General features: G+C 46.3%; 1 protein-coding gene across 4 annotated transcripts in view; it reads right to left on the minus strand.

Annotated features, from left to right (window-relative positions):
• Nucleotides 1–20,536, minus strand: part of DCLRE1C (DNA cross-link repair 1C) — a 74,264-nt gene that overhangs the window by 3,935 nt on the left and 49,793 nt on the right. For all 4 annotated transcript variants that reach the window (XM_077264644.1, XM_077264647.1, XM_077264645.1 and 1 more), the window contains one exon: nucleotides 12,406–12,494. In XM_077264644.1, coding sequence (XP_077120759.1) covers nucleotides 12,406–12,494 — 89 coding nt within the window. The remainder of the gene's footprint in view (nucleotides 1–12,405; nucleotides 12,495–20,536) is intronic.

Genomic DNA, 20,536 nt, shown 5'->3' on the forward strand with positions numbered 1-20,536 from the left:
TTTTTCATTTTCACATGGGCAACAGAATAAAATGGATCCTAAAATTTGTTGGGCAATTTCTCCTGAGTACGCCAATACCTCATATGTGGGGGTAAACTACTGTTTGGGCACATGGTAAGGCTCGGAAGGGAAGGAGCGCCATTTGACTTTTTGAATGAAAAATTATCTCCATCGTTAGCGGACACCATGTCAGGTTTGGAGAGCCCCTGTGTGCCTAAACATTGGAGCTCCCCCACAAGTGACCCCATTTTGGAAACTAGACCCCCCAAGGAACTTATCTAGATGCATAGTGAGCACTTTAAACCCTCAGGTGCTTCACAAATTGATCCGTAAAAATGAAAAAGTACTTTTTTTTCACACAAAATTTTTTTTAGCCTCAATTTTTTCATTTTCACATGGGCAACAGGATAAAATGGATCCTAAAATTTGTTGGGCAATTTCTCCTGAGTACGCAGATACCTCATATGTGGGGGTAAACCACTGTTTGGGTGCACGGCAAGGCTTGGAAGAGAAGGCGCGCCATTTGACTTTTTCAATGGAAAATTAGCTCCAATCGTTAGTGGACACCATGTTGCGTTCGGAGAGCCCCTGTGTGCCTAAACATTGGAGCTCCCCTACAAGTGACCCCATTTTGGAAACTAGACCCCCCAAGGAACTAATCTAGATGTATAGTGAGCACTTAAAACCCCCAGGTGCTTCACAGAAGTTTATAACGCAGAGCCATGAAAATAAAAAAATATTTTTCTTTCCTCAAAAATGATTTTTAGCCCGGAGTTTTTTTATTTTCCCAAGGATAATAGGAGAAATTGGACCCCAAATGTTGTTGTCCAGTTTGTCCTGAGTACGATGATACCCCATATGTGGGGGTAAACCACTGTTTGGGCGCACGGCAGGGCTCGGAAGGGAAGGCACGCCATTTGGCTTTTTGAATGGAAAATTAGCTTCAATCATTAGCGGACACCATGTCGCGTTTGGAGAGCCCCTGTGTGCCTAAACATTGGAGCTCCCCTACAAGTGACCCCATTTTGGAAACTAGACCCCCCAAGGAACTAATCTAGATGTATAGTGAGCACTTAAAACCCCCAGGTGCTTCACAGAAGTTTATAACGCAGAGCCATGAAAATAAAAAAATATTTTTCTTTCCTCAAAAATGATTTTTAGCCCGGAGTTTTTTATTTTCCCAAGGATAATAGGAGAAATTGGACCCCAAATGTTGTTGTCCAGTTTGTCCTGAGTACGATGATACCCCATATGTGGGGGTAAACCACTGTTTGGGCGCACGGCAGGGCTCGGAAGGGAAGGCACGCCATTTGGCTTTTTGAATGGAAAATTAGCTTCAATCATTAGCGGACACCATGTCGCGTTTGGAGAGCCCCTGTGTGCCTAAACATTGGAGCTCCCGCACAAGTGACCCCATTTTGGAAACTAGACCTCCCAAGGAACTAATCTAGATGTGTGGTGAGCACTTTGAACCCTCAAGTGCTTCACAGAAGTTTATAACGCAGAGCCATGAAAATAAAAAATTATTTTTCTTTCCTCAAAAATGATTTTTTAACCCACAATTTTTTATTTTCCCAAGGGTAACAGGAGAAATTGGACCCCAAAAGTTGTTGTGCAGTTTCTCCTGAGTACGCTGATACCCCATATGTGGGGGTAAACCACTGTTTTGGCACACGTCGGGGAGCGGAAGGGAAGTAGTGACGTTTTGAAATGCAGACTTTAATGGAATGCTCTGCGGGCGTCACGTTGCATTTGCAGAGCCCCTGATGTGCCTAAACAGTAGGAACTCCCCACAATTGACCCCACTTTGGAAACTAGACCCACAAGGGAACTTATCTAGATGTGTGGTGAGCACTTTGAACCCCCAAGTGCTTCACAGAAGTTTATAACGCAGAGCCGTGAAAATAAAAAATGTGTTTTCTTTCCTCAAAAATATTTTTTTAGCCCAGAATTTTTTAATTTTCCCAAGGGTAACAGGAAAAATTTGACCCCAAAAGTTGTTGTCCAGTTTCTCCTGAGTACGCTGATACCCCATATGTGGGGGTAAACCACTGTTTGGGCACATGGCGGGGCTCGGAAGGGAAGTAGTGACGATTTGGAATGCAGACTTTGATGGAATGGTCTGCGGGAATCATGTTACATTTGCAGAGCCCCTGATGTGCCTAAACAGTAGAAACCCCCCACAAGTGACCCCATTTTGGAAACTAGACCCCCCACGGAACTTATCTAGATGTGTGGTGAGCACGTTCAACCCCCAAGTGCTTCACAGAAGTTTACAACGCAGAGCCGTGAAAATAAAAAATAATTTTTCTTTCCTCAAAAAAGATGTTTTAGCAAGCAATTGTTTATTTTCACAAGGGTAACAGGAGAAATTGGACCCCAATATTTGTTGCCCAGTTTGTTGTGAGTACGTTGATACCTCATATGTGGGGGTAAACCACTGTTTGGGCGCACGTCAGGGATCGGAAGGGAAGTAGTGACATTTGAAATGCAGACTTTAATGGAATGGTCTGCGGGCGTCATGTTGCATTTGCAGAGCCCCTGATGTGCCTAAACAGTAGAAACACCCCACAAGTGACCCCATTTTGGAAACTAGACCCCAAAAGGATCTTATCTAGATGTGTGGTGAGCACTTTCAACCCCCAAGTGTTTCACATAAGTTTATAACGTAGAGCCGTGAAAATAAAAAATAATTGTTCTTTCCTCAAAATTATGTTTTAGCAAGTAATTTTTTTTTTTTGCAAAGGTAACAGGAGAAATTGGACCCCAATAGTTGTTGCCCAGTTTGTCCTGAGTACGCTGGTATCCCATATGTGGGGGTAAACCACTGTTTGGGCGCACGTCGGGGCTTGGAAGGGAGGGCGCACCATTTGACTTTTTGAACGCAAGATTGGCTGGAATCAATGGTGGCGCCATGTTGCATTTGGAGACCCCTGATGTGCCTAAACAGTGGAAACCCCTCAATTCTAACTTCAACACTAACCCCAACACACCCCTAACCCTAATCCCAACTGTAGCCATAACCATAATCACAACCCTAACCCCAACACACCCCTAACCACAACCCTAACCCCAACACACCCGTAACCCTAAATCCAACCCTAATCCTAACCCTAATCCCAACCCTACCCACAACTGTAACCCCAACACAACCCTAACCCTATCCTTAACCCTAACCACAAGCCTAATCTTAACCCTATTTCCAACCCTAGCCCTAATTCCAACCCTAAGGGTACCGTCTCACATAACGATTTACCAACGATCACGACCAGCGATACGACCTGGCCGTGATCGTTGGAAAGTCATTGTGTGGTCGCTGGGGAGCTGTCACACAGACCGCTCTCCAGCGACCAACGATGCTAAGGTCCCAGGTAACCAGGGTAAACATCGGGTTACTAAGCGCAGGGCCGCGCTTAGTAACCCGATGTTTACCGTGGTTACCAGCGTAAAAGTAAAAAAAAAAAAACGTACATACTCACATTTCGGTGTCCTTCAGGTCCCTTGCCGTCTGCTTCCCGCTCTGACTGAGTGCCGCCATACAGTGAGAGCAGAGCGCAGCGGTGACGTCACTGCTGTGCTGTGCTCTCACTTTCCGGCCGGCAGACAGTCATAGCGGGAAGCAGACGGCAAGGGACCTGAAGGACACCGAAATGTGAGTATGTACGTTTTTTTTTTTTTTTTACTTTTACGCTGGTAACCACGGTAAACATCGGGTTACTAAGCGCGGCCCTGCGCTTAGTAACCCGATGTTTACCCTGGTTACAAGTGAACGCATCGCTGGATCGCTGTCACACACAACGATCCAGCGATGACAGCGGGAGATCCAGCGACGAAAGAAAGTTCCAAACGATCTGCTACGACGTACGATTCTCAGCAGGGTCCCTGATCGCTGCTGCGTGTCAGACACAGCGATATCGTATGGATATCGCTGGAACGTCACGGATCGTACCGTCGTAGCGACCAAAGTGCCACTGTGAGACGGTACCCTAACTCTAATTCCAACCCTAACCCTAAGGCTATGTGCCCACTTTGCGGATTCGTGTGAGATTTTTCCGCACCATTTTTGAAAAATCCGCAGGTAAAAGGCACTGCGTTTTACCTACGGATTTACAGCGGATTTCCAGTGTTTTTTTGTGCGGATTTCACCTGCGGATTCCTATTGAGGAACAGGTGTAAAACGCTGCGGAATCCGCACAAAGAATTGACATGCTGCGGAAAATACAACGCAGCGTTTCTGCATGGAATTTTCCGCACCATGGGCACAGCGGATTTGGTTTTCCTTAGGTGTACATGGTACTGTAAACTTGATGGAAAACTGCTTCGAATTCGCAGCGGCCAATCCGCTGCGGATCCGCGGCCAATCCGCTGCGAATCCGCGGCCAATCCGCTGCGTATCCACTGCCGATCTGCTGCGTATCCGCGGCCGATCCGCTGCGGATCCGCTGCATATCCGCTGCCGATCTGCTGCGTATCCGCGGCCGATCCGCTGCCGATCCGCTGCGTATCCGCTGCGTATCCGCTGCGGATCCGCGGCCGATCCGCTGCCGATCCGCGGCCGATCCGCTGCCGATCCGCTGCGGATCCGCTGCGTATCCGCTGCCGATCCGCTGCGGATCCGCTGCGTATCCGCTGCCGATCCGCTGCGGATCCGCGGCCGATCCGCGGCCGATCCGCTGCGTATCCGCGGCCGATCCGCTGCGGATCCGCTGCGTATCCGCTGCCGATCCGCTGCGGATCCGCTGCGTATCCGCTGCCGATCCGCTGCGGATCCGCTGCGTATCCGCTGCCGATCCGCTGCGGATCCGCTGCCGATCCGCGGCCGATCCGCTCTGTGTGCACATGCCATAACCCTACCCCTAACCCTACCCGTAACCCTAACCCTACCCCTAACCCTACCCCTAGTTCTAACCCTAGTTCTAACCCTAACCCTAGTGGAAAAAGAAAAAAAAAAATTTCTTTATTTTATTATTGTCCCTATGGGGGTGATAAAGGGGGGGGGGGGGTTATTTATTATTTTTTTTATTTTGATCGCTGTGATAGAACCTACCACAGCGATCAAAATGTACCTGTAAGGAATCTGCCGACTGGCAGATTCGGCGGGCGCACTGAGCATGCGCCGGCCATTTTCCAAGATGGCGGCGCCCAGGGAGGAGACGGCCGGACACCGGGAGGATCGGTAAGTATGAAGGGGTGGTGGGGGGGGTGATCGGAGCACAGGGGGGGTAATCGGAGCACAGGGGGGGTGAATACTAACAAGGAGGGAGCGGACAGGAGGACGGGGGAGCCGGCAGGCGGACGGAGGGGACCGGACCCCATAACAGAGGCCTGGGGGGGCGATCGGTGGGTGTGGGGGGGGTCACGTGAATATTTCCAGCCATGGCCGATGATATTGCAGCATCGGCCATGGCTGGATTGTAATATTTCACCAGCTTTTTAGGTGAAATATTACAAATCGCTCTGATTGGCAGTTTCACTTTCAACAGCCAATCAGAGCGATCGTAGCCACGGGGGGGTGAAGCCACCCCCCCTGGGCTGAAGCACCACTCCCCCTCTCCCTGCAGATCGGGTAAAATAGGAATTAACCCCTTCACCCGATCTGCAGGGACGCGATCATTCCATGACGCATACGCTGCGTCATAGGTCGGGAAGGCACAGACTTTCATGACGCAGCGTATGCGTCAAAGGTCGGGAAGGGGTTAAGGACGTATGAGCGCAGAAAACACATCCGTAAAATACGCATTACACACGGCCCAATGAATCTCTATGGGGCTGCTCCTATCAGCCGTATATTACTCATCCATAATATATGGTATTGTACGGCCGTAGAAAATCGCAGCATGCTGCGTTTGTCAGCGTATTGCGCCAAAAATACGCCAATGAAAGTCTATGGGGGCGAGACAAATACAGATTACACACGGAGCAGCAGTGTGACTTGCGAGAAATATGCAGCGTGTTCTATAGAAAAGCCGGTAATTCAATTGCCGGCTTTTTCTTTCTCCTTCACAAACCCGACATGATATGAGACATGGTTTACATACAGTAAACCATCTCATATCCTTTTTTTTTTTGTATATTCCACACTACTAATGTTAGTAGTGTGTATGTGCAAAATTTGGGCGCTGTAGCTTGTAAAATAAAGGGTTAAATCGCAGAAAAAATTGGCATGGGCTCCCGCGCAATTTTCTCCGCCAGAGTGGTAAAGCCAGTGACTGAGGGCAGATATTAATAGCCTAGAGAGGGTCCATGGTTATTGCCCCCCCCCCCTGGCTAAAAACATCTGCCCCCAGCCACCCCAGAAAAGTCACATCTGTAAGATGCGCCTATTCTGGCACTGGCCACTCTCTTCCCACTCCCATGTAGCGGTGGGATATGGGGTAATGAAGGGTTAATGTCACCTTGCTATTGTAAGGTGACATTAAGCCAGATTAATAATGGAGAGGCGTCAATTCTGACACCTATCCATTATTAATCCAATAGTACAAAATGGTTAAGAAAACACACACGTGATTACAAAGTCCTTTAATGAAATAAAGACACAGGGTGTTGTAATATTTTATTAGACTCTTAATCCACCTGAAGACCCTCGTTCTGTAAAAAAGGAAAAATAAAAAATCAACAATATCTCATACCTTCCGTCGCTCAGGTCAAGTCCCACGAAGTAAATCCATCTGAAGGGGTTAAATAATTTTACACCCAGGAGCTTTGCTAATGCAATTGTGCTCCTGTGTGTAAAACCCCGGGGAATTAATGAAATGCAGGGGAATGTCCTGTAGTTACCTTGAGTTGCGGTGAGGCGCCCTCTGCTGGATGTCCTCATATGAACTCGAGCGTGGGAACTTTTCCCAGGTAACTGCAGGACATTCCCCTGCATTTCATTCATTCCCCGGGTTTTTACAGGCAGGGGCGGCTGCATTAACAGGCTTCTGCTTGTAAAATTAGTTAAGCTTTTCAGATGGATTTACAATGTGGGACAGAACGACGGAAGGTATGGAATATTGTTGTTTTTTTTTTTAACTTTGTTTCAGGTGACAAGGGTCTTCAGGTGGATTAAGAGTATAATAAAATATTACAACACCCTGTGTCTTTATTTCATTAAAGGACTTTGTAATAATGTGTGTGTTTTCTTAACCATTTCGTACTATTGTATTAATAATGAATAGGTGTCAGAATTGACGCCTCTCCATTATTAATCTGGCTTAGGCTACGTTCACATTTGCGTTGTGCGCCGCAGCGTCGGCGCCGCAGCGCACAGCGCAAACAAAAACGCGGCAAAACGCATGCTAAAACGCTGCGTTTTGCGCCGCATGCGTCGTTTTTGGCCGAAAGTTGGACGCAAAAAAAATGCAACTTGATGCGTTTCTTGCGTCCAACGCTTGCGGCCATGCGGCGCAAAACGCAGCACAACGCATGTCCATGCGCCCCCATGTTAAATATAGGGGCGCATGACGCATGCGGCGCCGCTGCGGCGCCCGACGCTGCGGCGCTGACCGCAAATGTGAACGTAGCCTTAATGTCACCTTACAATAGCAAGGTGACATTAACCCTTCATTACCCCATATCCCACTGCTACATGGGAGTGGGAAGAGAGTGGCCAAGTGCCAGAATAGGCACATCTTCCAGATGTGCCTTTTCTGGGGTGGCTGGGGGCAGATGTTTGTAGCCAGGGGGGCCAATAACCATGGACCCTCTCTAGGCTATTAATATCTGCCCTCAGTCACTGGCTTTACCATTCTGGCGGAGAAAATTGCACGGGAGCCCACGCCAATTTTTTCTGCGATTTAACCCTTTATTTTACAAGCTACAGCGCCCAAATTTTGCACATACACACTACTAGCATTAGTAGTGTGGTATATGCAAAAAAAAAAGGGATATGAGATGGTTTACTGTATGTAAACCATGTCTCATATCCTGTCGGGTTTGTGAAGGAGAAATGAAAAGCCGGCAATTGAATTACCGGCTTTTCTGCTATATCGTGCTGAATTAAACACACACACACACATATATATATATATATATATATATATATATATATATATAGTATATATGTGTCTCAATGACATATCGTATATATGTTTTACCGAACATTTGAGCCCATAAATCCATTAGATGTCGGTTTTGCAAGCCTGTGAGAAAATATCGCAGTACGGATGCCATATGGATTACATACGGAGGATGCCATGCGCAAAATACGCTGCCACACCCTGCCTACGGATGACATACGGATCAGTATTTTGGGAACATTTCTGCGTATTACGGCCATAAAAAACGGACCGTATTGTCTTACGCCTAGTGTGTCGCCGGCCTAAGAATTTAAAGTATAATAGATTTTACAACAATGCGGTTATTAGATTTAAAACTGATCTGGCAATAGGATTACCCAGGTCACTATGACTACACAGATATCAAACATGTATAGTTTTTTTTTTTTAATTTAAGTGGTGAAAAAAAAAGAAATAAATAAACTGGAAACTTGTAAGAAAAAAAACTGCTTTGTTGCCATATTTTCGAGATATAGTGCAGTGTGATGACATTTTTGAGCGCTTTTTATGACATTTTATTCCAATGTTGCGGTGGCAAAAAATATTTATTCTGAAAAAAAAAATGTTTTTCTTGTTACGCAGCAATACCAAATATGTGTATGTTTTATTTTTCATTGTTTTAATGGGGCAAAAGGGGAGTGATTTGAACTTATTTTTTTTATTAAAAAAATATATATATATTTTTATTACTGCACTTAATAGTCCCTTTAGGAGACTTGAAGCTGCGATTGTCTGATCGCTTGAGCTAGACAGAAAACATGACAATCTATGAATGTCAGTCATGGCGACCCACGATCACGTCACAGGCGCGCCGATGGGAGCGTGGAACGACGCGCTCTCTGCCGATACATATTAAAAGCCTCTGTCAGAGATTGAGAGTGGCATTTAACAGGTTAACAGCCTTTTAGAAGCACTTGATGGCTGATTAAATCAGCATGCAAGCCCAAATCAAAGGCAGGGACACAACGTAAGATGTAAGTTTACGTCATATCATGAAGGGGTTAAAATGTATCCTTTATTAGTAACAATTAAAAATACCCTCCCCATTGGTAACAGAATTGCATAAACATTACATATATAAAATTGATAACGTTCAAATAGTGACCTTCTACCACATAAATTGATTTGCAACCCACCAAAGATAATTACTAAAGAGATCCATCTGTCCCTATAAATCCCTTGGTAGATCGCTGCCTTGCCATGGAGGTTGGCACCCTACAATAAGTGTAAAGTTACAGTCACTCTCGGAGTCCTTTCTCCCTCTTACAGCCATAGCTTCCCTTCATGACACAGATGCTGCTGCCACTTTTTATAACACCACAATAACAGCAACACTTGATTCAGCTGCCCCCCTCTCTCATAGCAAAACTCATATAATCAGCAGGCAGCCCTGGCTGACCAGCCTGAACAAAGAACTGAGACGGGCTTCCAGGGTCGCTGAGCGGAGATTGAAGCGATCCCTCTCTGCCGAACACTTCATCGCATACAAGCAGTCCCTCACCAGCTTCAAGTCCACACTCACTGCCGCAAAACAAACTAAGGCTATGTGCACACGTAGGAAATGTGGTGCAGAATTTTCTGCACTAAATCTGCATCTCCTGGCAGAAAACGCAGGTGCAGATTTGATGCAGTTTTTGTGCGTTTTTGTTGCCGTTTTTGTGCAGATTTGATGCAGTTTTTGTGCAGATTTTACTACTGCAGATTTTTATCATGGAGGGGTGCAGAAACGCTGCAGAACTGCACAAAAGAAGTGACATGCACTTCTTTGAAATCTGCAGCATTTCTGCATGGATTTTTCTGCACCATGTGCACAGCTTCTTTTTTTTTTCACATTGATTTACACTGTACTGTAAATCACAGTGCAGATCTGCAGCGTTTCTGCAGCAGAAAAAAACGCTGCAGATCTGCACTAAATCTGCATCGTGTGCACACAGACTTACTTCTCATCTCTCATATCCTCCCTGTCTCACAACCCTAAACAGCTTTTCAACACTTTAAATTCTCTACTCCATCCCCCAGCACCTCCTCCCTCTCCTCTCATTTCTGCAGAAGACTTTGCCTCCTTCTTTAAGCAGAAGATTGATGCGATCAGAGAAAGCTTTGGCCCGCAGCCCCCAATGCCACTCTTAGCTGCTCAGCCCTGTTCCTCCAAAACCAGCTTCTCCACCATGACAGAAGATCAGCTCTGCACCCTCCTGTCAAGATCACATCTCACCACTTGCACGCTTGACCCGCTCCCGTCCCATCTAATCCCTAACCTCGCCAGTCTTCATCCCAACCCTAACACACCTCTTCAACCACTCATTTACAAATGGTGTCTTCCCCTCATCCTTCAAGCATGCCTCGATCACACCCATGCTCAGAAAGCCCTCCCTCGACCCATCCTCTGTATTTAGCCATCGCCCAATATCTCTTCTCCCTTATGCCTCAAAACTACTGGAACAGCATGCCCATCTTGAACTGTCCTCCCACCTCTCCTCCTGCTCCCTCTTTGACCGGTTACAATCTGGCTTCCGACCGCATCACTCAACTGCAACTGCCCTATCTAAAGCCACCACCAACCTACGAACCACGAAGAGCAAGCGACACTACTCTGTCCTTCTTCTCCTGGACCTGTCTTCTGCCTTCGACACTGTCGACCATTCCCTCCTGCTACAGATTCTTTCATCTCTTGGCATCACAGACTTGGCCCTATCCTGGATCTCGTCATATCTAACAGACTGAACATTCAGTGTCTCCCTCTCCCACACCACCTCCTCACCTCGCCCCCTGTCTGTCGGTGTTCCCCAAGGCCCAGTCCTAGGGCCCCTGCTCTTCTCCATCTACACCTTTGACCTGGGACAGCTCATAGAATCCCACGGTTTGCAGTATCATCTCTACGCCGATGACACGCATATATACCTCTCTGGACCTGACCTCACCTCCTTACTGACCAAAATCCCACACTGTCTATCTGCTATTTCAGCTTTCTTTTCTGCTCGCTTTCTAAAACTGAACATGGCCAAAACAAAATTCATCATCTTTCCCCCATCTCACTCTACCCCTCCACGAGACCTATCCATCAATGTCAATGGCTGCTCACTTTCCCAAGCCCCACACTCTCGGTGCCTCAGGGTGATCCTTGACTCTGCCCTCTCTTTCAAGCCACATATCCAAGCCCTTGCCTCCTCCTGCCGACTCAAACTCAAAAATATGTCCTGAATCCGTGCATTCCTTGACCATGAAACCACAAAAACGCTAGTGCACGCCCTTATCTCCCGCCTCGACTACTGCAACCTCCTACTCTCTGGCCTCCCATCTAGCACTCTGGCACCACTCCAATCCATCCTACACTCTGCTGCCCGACTAATCCACCTGTCTCCCCGTTATTCCCCAGCCTCTCCTCTCTGCCAAGCCCTTCACTGGCTTCCTATTGTCCAGAGGATCCAGTTCTAAACCCTAACTATGACATACAAAGCCATCCACAACCTGTCTCCTCCATACATCTGTGCCATGGTCTCCCGATACTTACCCACACGCAAGCTTCGATCCTCTCAAGATATCCTTCTCTACTCCCCTCTTATCTCTTCTTCCCACAACCGCATACAAGACTTCTCCCTTGCTTCCCCCATACTCTGGAACTCTCTACCCCAACATATCAGACTCTCGCCTAACACGGAAACCTTCAAAAAGAACCTTAAGACCCACCTCTTCCAACAACCCTACAACCTGCAGTGATCCTTAGTCTGCTGAACCGCCGCACGACCAGCTCTACCCTCTCCTAGTGTATCCTCACCCATCCTCTGTAGACTGTGAGCCCTCGCGGGCAGGGTCCTCCCTCCGTCTGTACTTGTGTGTGCCTTGTTTTGCTCATGTTTATTGTACTTGTCTATATTTGCCCCTTTCACGTGTAAAGCGCCATGGAATAAATGGCATTATAAAAATGTATAATAATAATAAAAATGGCGCCACCGCACACTGAGAATTATTCCTCTGTCTCTTAGTAAATGCAGGATCAATCTTAAATCAACATGAAGAACTGTAAATCCACATCTAGAGACATAAAGCTAAATTACCCAGCTACATGGATAAAAATATAGGGTTACAATCCAGGCTAGAATGGGACAGAAAAAAAAAGTGGGTTATTCATATCCTAAACTACTTCCAATGAGCATGTGTCCATCAGTGCACTGCTCTACTCATCTGACTTGCATGCTGTGTCGCTACGCGTTTCCCTTCCATCATTCACTTCATCAGGAGACTCTTAGACAGCTGGCATCAAATCATAACATCCTTTGTAAGATAGTAGGGTCTCTGTACTGTTTGTCGGACACAATTTCAGACATCTTAAAAATAAAAAAAAACCTAATTTTTTATTTTTACTCACATTTCCTCAACATATGCTAATGTTCTCCCAACTGGAATCACACTTGGATACACATTCATAGGTTTTATGTGATGCAAAAAGTCTTTAATCTAAATAGAAGAAAAAAGAAAATCAGGTTGTTGAATACAATATTTTTATATTAGGTGCCTATAAGGAAATAATGGTCCAGTTAGAAATAATGTAATTGCAAAAAAAAAAAAAAAATAATGCCCGCTGAACACCCTTAACTTTTTAATTTTGACAATAATGTAGTTGCAATAAGGTGATTGATTGTTGCGACCAAAATGTATTATCCAACGGCATTAATTTGGCATTCATCCAATTTATTGATAAGCTTTTGTTAATAAAGGCAATAAAGTGTGTGAGGCTGTAGCCTCTGATACAGCTAGGGGGCGCTGTTTGTTCTCCCCAGAATGTGCATGCAGACGGATGAAGTCCATAGGTGTGCATGAGAGTCACGGATTTCCGGTCCGGGTTTTCCAGGTGGCTGAAGGCCACAGGTTTGTGTGTGTTTAAAAACCCTGCAGTAAGGGGTTTGGGTTTGTCAGGACGTGTCAGGTGTCCGGCCAGGTGCACGTCAGTGTCAGTTTGGTGTGTGCTGGTCTGCAGAGTGCATGGAGGCCAGCAGAGCCAGCACCCAGGGCAGCTGAATAGCCTGGCACCCGCAGCGTACAGAGATGCAAGTCGTCCATGTTACTGGTCTCGGATGTGGACAGTCCTGTGCCCGGAGGTGGATGTCCTGTACCTGAAGGAGTCGGATGTGGACAGTCCTGTGCCCGTAGGAGTCGGATGTGGACAGTCCTGTGCCCGGAGGTGGATGTCCTGTACCCGAAAGAGGACTAGCATGTGCAACGATTGCAACCAGGTGGATATGGTGCCCGGCTGCTATCCGGAGGATATCCTGAACTGTGTACGACTGTGTGAGTAAAGAATCTGTAAGAGACTGTGATACAGAGATGCAGGACACCCACGAGAACAAGTCAGAGGAGGGCTGGCGTGTGTTGTGTCTGCAACATATGAGGCTGTGTGTATGGAGATGTATAGAGACCGTGAGATGGTTTGCGGTCGCCCAGGGAAACTGGACAAGGGAAGTCTGGCCTGCTTAGGGACCACAAATCTAAAGCCATGTGATATGTATTGCTTTGAACTGGTGTAAACTGGTCACTGATAATATCCACTGAAGTTATATGCATTTATGTGAACTGGACTTTAATGCTGTGAAGAAACATATTAAAAGAGACTTTTGTGTTTGAATTTGTGGGTCACTGCTTCTTCACTGCGTACGATGCTACTGCAGCTTTACAAGTGGGGCAACAATAGTTTTCTCACTGTTTTCCCCATGTGGTATAAAGAAAATGTTAATTTTATTCTCCTTATCAGTACGAATGTAGCCGTACCAAATATATGTGTATATGTGTATATATATATATATATATATATATATATATATATATATATATATATATATATATATATATATATATATATATATATGTATGTATGTATGTATGTATGTATGTATGTATGTATGTATGTATGTATGTATGTGTATATATATATATATATATATATATATATATATATATATATATATATATATATATATATTTTAGTACTTTTGTACAATAAAACACTCAGTTAAAGTAGTTATATGAGGGCTGTGATTTTTGTGAGTGGAGCTTTGCAATTTTTTTACATTAATTTTTATACTTTTTCTTTTGATGCGGAAGAGAGGGGGAGAGGAGGGGGAAAAGAGACAAATCACCCTCATATTTTTGCCCTTTTTAGTTACAATATGTAGTACAAAAAAAAATAGGTTAACTTTATTCTAAGGGTTGCTGGGATTGAGGCGGCTATAGATAGATATATTTATTTATATACAGTTGTGGCCAAAAGTATTGACACCCCTGCAATTCTGTCAGATAATACTCAGTTTGTTCCTGAAAATGATTGCAAACACATTCTTTGGTATTATCTTCATTTAATTTGTCTTAAATGAAAAAACACAAAAGTGAATGAAGCAAAAAGCAAAACATTGATCATTTCACACAAAACTCCAAAAATGGGCCAGACAAAAGTAGCCTAATACTTGGTTGCACAACCTTTAGCCAAAATAACTGCGACCAACCGCTTCCGGTAACCATCAATGAATTTCTTACAATGCTCTCATGGAATTTTAGACCATTCTTCTTTGGCAAACTGCTCCAGATCCCTGATATTTGAAGGGTGCCTTCTCCAAACTGCCATTTTTACATCTCTCCACAGGTGTTCTATGGGATTCAGGTCTGGACTCATTGCTGGCCACCTTAGAAGTCTCCAGTGCTTTCTCTCAAACCATTTTCTAGTGCTTTCTGAAGTGTGTTTTGGGTCATTGTCCTGCTGGAAGACCCATGACCTCTGAGGGAGACCCAGCTTTCTCACACTGGGCCCTACATTATGCTGCAAAATTTGTTGGTAGTCTTCAGACTTCATAATGCCATGCACACGGTCAAGCAGTCCAGTGCCAGAGGCAGCAAAGCAACCCCAAAACATCAGGGAACCTCCGCCATGTTTGACTGTAGGGACCGTGTTCTTTTCTTTGAATGCCTCTTTTTTTCTCCTCTAAACTCTATGTTGATGCCTTTGCCCAAAAAGCTCTACTTTTGTCTCATCTGACCAGAGAACATTCTTCCAAAACGTTTTAGGCTTTTTCAGGTAAGTTTTGGCAAACTCCAGCCTGGCTTTTTTATGTCTCGGGGTAAGAAGTGGGGTCTTCCTGGGTCTCCTACCATACAATCCCTTTTCATTCAGACACCGACAGATAGTAAGGGTTGACACTGTTGTACCCTCGGACTGCAGGGCAGCTTGAACTTGTTTGGATATTAGTCGAGGTTCTTTATCCAACATCCGCACAATCTTGCGTTGAAATCTCTTGTCAATTTTTCTTTTCCATCCACATCTAGGGAGGTTAGCCACAGTGCCATGGGCTTTAAACTTCTTGATGACACTGCGCACGGTAGACACAGGAACAAGGTCTTTGGAGATGGACTTGTAGCCTTGAGATTGCTCATGCTTCCTCACAATTTGGTTTCTCAAGTCCTCAGACAGTTCTTTGGTCTTCTTTCTTTTCTCCATGCTCAATGTGGTACACACAAGGACACAGGACAGAGGTTGAGTCAACTTTAATCCATGTCAACTGGCTGCAAGTGTGATTTAGTTATTGCCAACACCTGTTAGGTGCCACAGGTAAGTTACAGGTGCTGTTAATTACACAAATTAGAGAAGCATCACATGATTTTTCGAACAGTGCCAATACTTTTGTCCACCCCCTTTTTTGTGTTTGTTGTGGAATTATATCCAATTTGGCTTTAGGACAATTCTTTTTGTGTTTTTTTTTCATTTAAGACAAATTAAATGAAGATAATAATAACAAAGAATTTGTGTTTGCAATCATTTTCAGGAAGAAACTGAGTATTATCTGACAGAATTGCAGGGGTGTCAATACTTTTGGCCACAACTGTATACACACCGTAGATTTTTTTTACTGCCTACTATTTTTAAACAAAAATCCTACGGTGGTCAATATTTGCCTTTAGGATTTCTAAATCCAATAGATGGCGTTAAAGTTCCAGTCCTCTTCTTCCTTGAAGACCTTTTTTGCTTATTTTTAAACAGTCCCTTTTTTAATGTAAAATGAGTTGTATTTTTTTTCTTCTGGCGGGGAGGAGTAGAGTGGGGAAATTTCTTTTTTTTTTAATTTAAAGTACATACCGTACCTAGACAGACAGATATATCTATGGGAAAACGTGATTGTTACCATTTCAAAGCATTAATGGCTTGTTATACTTGCAGACAATCCATTACAGGGGTTGTCTGGCCTTAGGCCACAAGTCTGCAATTACTTTTTGTGACTGCAGACTTGTGAATGCTCAAATAGCGCACTTTGTGCGCAGTGAGGATTCTCTGGTGCCAGGAGCGGACAGTCATGTAACTGCAAGTATTTGATTTTTATCCTTCCTACCACATTCTTACTAGACTGTATCTCGCCTCGGCCAATACTCTTGAATTGACAGTCCACAGCTGACCACATGTATGCAAATCACACACTTGTGGTTACATGCCCGCCACCAGAGAATCCTTGCAGTGGGTGCAATGTGAGGATTCACAAGTCTGCAGTCACAAAGTGATGGCAGACTTTTAGCATATCCCCTTTAAGCTACTTGTACACCACCTTATAGACAAAGTGAGTTCCTTAGATGTGACAATTGCGGACCACCAAAAAGTCAGGAGTGGAACACCGGAAATATGTATTGGCACATCTTCTGTACTTTGGCTGAAAATAGACTTAAAGAGTCACCGTGAAAATGCAGTATCCTCTGCAGGCAGCATGTTACAGAGCAGGAGGAGCGGAGCAGATTGATATATAGTTTTGTGGGAAAATATTCAGTACAACCTGTGTATTAATCATTAAAACTTCTCCTCTTTAGGGATTTTGAGTCCAGTAGGCGGTCCTATCCATGACTGACAGCTTTTCTTGTATGAGTGCACATACAGAGACAGCTTTCAGTCACTGACTGAACTGCCCACTGGACTGAAAACCCCAGAAATGGCAAGAGTTTATCGTATTAAAACACAAGCTACACTACATTTTTTTTCTGACAAAAAAGGAGATTTTTGTGTACTCACCGTAAAATCTCTTTCTCTTAGCCTCTAATTGGGGGACACAGGACCATGGGTGTTATGCTGCTGTCCACTAGGAGGCAACACTATGCATAATCTGAAAAAGATTAACTGTGGCTCCTCCTGTGCAGTATACACCCCTGGACGGCATCAGCCTTCTCCAGTTTTGTGCAAAAGCAGTAGGAGGAACGTAACATGAATAACATAATTATGCCTGTAAGAAGGCAACTATGTACGAGCTCAAGAAAACAATATGAGAACTCAACAGTTACAACGGCCCGGAAAGGGCAACAGGGTGGGAGCTGTGTCCCCCAATTAGAGATTTTAAAAGAAAGAGATTTTACGGTGAGTACACAAAGATCTCCTTTACTCTGTCGCCTCATTGGGGGACACAGGACCATGGGACGTCCTAAAGCAGTCCCTGGGTGGGAAGCAATGGACGAATATTGTGCAGACAGGCCCCTATACTTAGGGCACCGCCGCCTGCAGGACACATCTACCCAGGCTCGCGTCCACTGAGGACTGGGTATGAACCCTGTAGTGTTTAGTAAACGTGTGTAAGCTAGTCCAAGTGGCCGCCTTACACACTTGTTGTGCCGAAGCATGGTGCCGAATGGCCCAGGAGGCCCCTACCGCCCGTGTAGAGTGTGCCGTAATGCCGGCTGGAAGAGGAGAATTCTTAAGGTGGTAGGCCTCTTGTATGGTGGATTTGATCCACCTGGCAAGGGTAGCTTTGGAAGCTGGCAGACCCTTGTGGCCGCATTCCGGAAGGAGGAAAAGAGAATCAGACCTCCGGAAGGACGCAGTCCTAGACACATATATACGCAATGCCCTGACAAGGTCAAGCGTATGCAGAGCCTTCTCCACTATGAACCGGAACCGGACAAAGGGATGGTAGTGAAATTTCCTCATTGAGGTGGAAGTCGGACACAACCTTCGGAAGGAAGGATGGGACCGTACGAAGAACTACCTTGTCCTGGTGAAAAGCCAGGAAGGGCCATCTGCAGGAGAGTGCTGTCAGTTCAGACACCCTGCGTAGCGAGGTGATTGCCACTAGGAAAACAACCTTCTGGGAAAGAAGGCGGAGCGGGACCTCCTTAAGGGGTTCGAAGGGTGGTTCCTGCAATGCTGTCAGGACCAGGTTGAGGTCCCACGTTTCTAGTGGTCGTCTGTAGGGGGGAACCAATCGGGAAACCCCCTGAAGGAAAGTCCTTACTTGCGGCTTGGTAGCAATGTGCCTTTGAAAAAGCACTGAGAGGGCTGACACCTGGCTCTTAAGCGAGCCCAATGACAGCCTGGCCTCCAGACCCGATTGGAGAAAACCAAGTACTTTGAGTAGGGAATAAGGGAGTGGGATCTGGCCACGAGATTCGCAACAGGTAAAGAAAGCTTTCCAGATACGGTAATAAATCTTGGCAGAGGCTGGTTTCCGTGCTCTGATCATGGTTCCAATGACGTCCATCGAGAGCCCTGCCTGGGTTAGAACCCAGGTCTCAAGGGCCACGCCGTCAAATTGAGAGCCCCTGAGTTCTTGCGGTAGAACGGGCCTTGTGATAGAAGATCGTGGCGGTCGGGGAGACGCCAGGGGGCGTCTGCTGTGAGTTGTACGATGTCGGCGTACCATGTGCGTCTGGGCCAGTCCGGTGCAATTAGGATGGTTGGAACTCCCTCTTGTTTGATCTTCCTCACCACTCTGGATATCAGGGGGAGAGGTGAAAAAATATACAGAAGCTGGAACTGGGTCCAGTCCTGAACCAGAGCGTCTGCTCCGAGCGACCGCGGATCGTGTGTTCTGGCCATGAAGTTGGAGACCTTGGCATTGAAGTGGGATGCCATTAGGTCCACATCCGGGGTCCCCCAGCGGAGACAGATCTGTTGAAAAATTTCGGGATGGAGAGACCACTCTCCCGAGTCTATTCCTTGTCGGCTGAGGAAGTCTGCTTCCCAGTTGTCCACACCCGGAACGTGGACCGCCGAAAGAACCGACCCTGTGTCCTCCGCCCAGCGGAGGATGTGTGACACTTCTCCCATCGCCTAGGTACTGCGGGTCCCCCCTTGGTGGGGCATTGTCCGACTGTATTCTGATGTGAGAGGCTGCCAGTAAGTGATGGAAGGCCCTCAATGCCAGAAGGATGGCACGAATTTCCAGGATGTTGATGGGCATGGTCGCTTCCACTGGGGACCACTTGCCCTGTGCCCTGTGGTGTAGGTGCACCGCACCCCAACCAGTCAGGCTTGCGTCGGTGGTCAGAACCTTCTATTGACCTGAGAGAAAGGATTTCCCCTTAGCTAGCGAGGTTGGCTTGAGCCACCAGTGCAGGGACCTCCTGGTTGACGACGTTAGCTGGAACTCCCTGTCGAGAGAAAAGGGATTCCTGTCCCAGGACTTGAGAATGGCTAGTTGGAGAGGTCTGAGGTGAAACTGGGCAAATGGGACAGCTTCTATTGCTGCTGCCATCTTGCCGAGGACTCTCATGGCAAACCGGAGAGATCGAGGGGGTTTGCGGAGCAGGGTGCGAACTGCTAGTCGGAGAGCCAGTGCCTGGTCCTTGGGAAGGAGCACTAGACCCCTGGAGGTGTTGAATAGCATTCCCAGGAAGGTCAGGGACTGACTCGGGGTTGGTGATGACTTTTGTAAGTTGATTAACCAGCCCATGCGACAGAGTATCGGTTGTGATTGAGACGCTGAGCTCGCAGTCCTTGAAGGTGGGAGCCTTAATGAGTAGATCGTCCAGGTATGGAACGACTACTATGCCTCTGGAGTGCAGGACGTCCATGCTGGCTGCCATGACCTTGGTGAACACTCTGGGAGCCGTGGCGAGTCCAAAAGGGAGAGCCACGAATTGGTAGTGGTCCTGGCCTATTGCGAACCTGAGAAACCTCTGATGGGCAGGTGCAATGGGTATATGCAGGTATGCGTCTTGTATGTCTATGGAGGCGAGATATCTCCCTTCTCCATGGACGCAATGATGGACCGAAGGGACTCCATGTGGAAATGACAGACCCGTACATATTTGTTGAGCTGTTTTAGGTCTAGTATGGGCCGTACGCTGCCTCCTTTCTTGGGAACTACGAACAGATTGGAGTAGAACCCTCGGAAGCGGTTGGTCGTGGGGACCGGTACTATGACTCCTGCTTGAAAAAGCGAGTAGACAGCTTGGTGGTAGGCACGAGCCTTGGCTGGCAGATTTGGGGGGACAGAGAGGAAGAATCGGTCTGGTGGGTTGGAGGTGAAGTCTATTTTGTATCCGGAAGACACTAGTTCCATGACCCACCTGTCTTCTGTAATAGGCAGCCAGACTTGATGAAAGAGCAAAAGTCGGCTGCCTACTGGTGTGGTATCTTCCGGAGTCCGTGAGTCATGATGAGTAGAAAGTCTGAGATTTTCCTCCTCTGGGCTTAGGCTGGCCTGCTTTTGACTGCCAGGTCTTGTCCGACCTTTGCGTCGATCGTGAGTTGTCCCTGCGTGGGG

The sequence above is a fragment of the Ranitomeya variabilis genome, chromosome 5, assembly GCF_051348905.1.
Source record: "Ranitomeya variabilis isolate aRanVar5 chromosome 5, aRanVar5.hap1, whole genome shotgun sequence".
NCBI classification, from domain to species: domain Eukaryota; kingdom Metazoa; phylum Chordata; class Amphibia; order Anura; family Dendrobatidae; genus Ranitomeya; species Ranitomeya variabilis.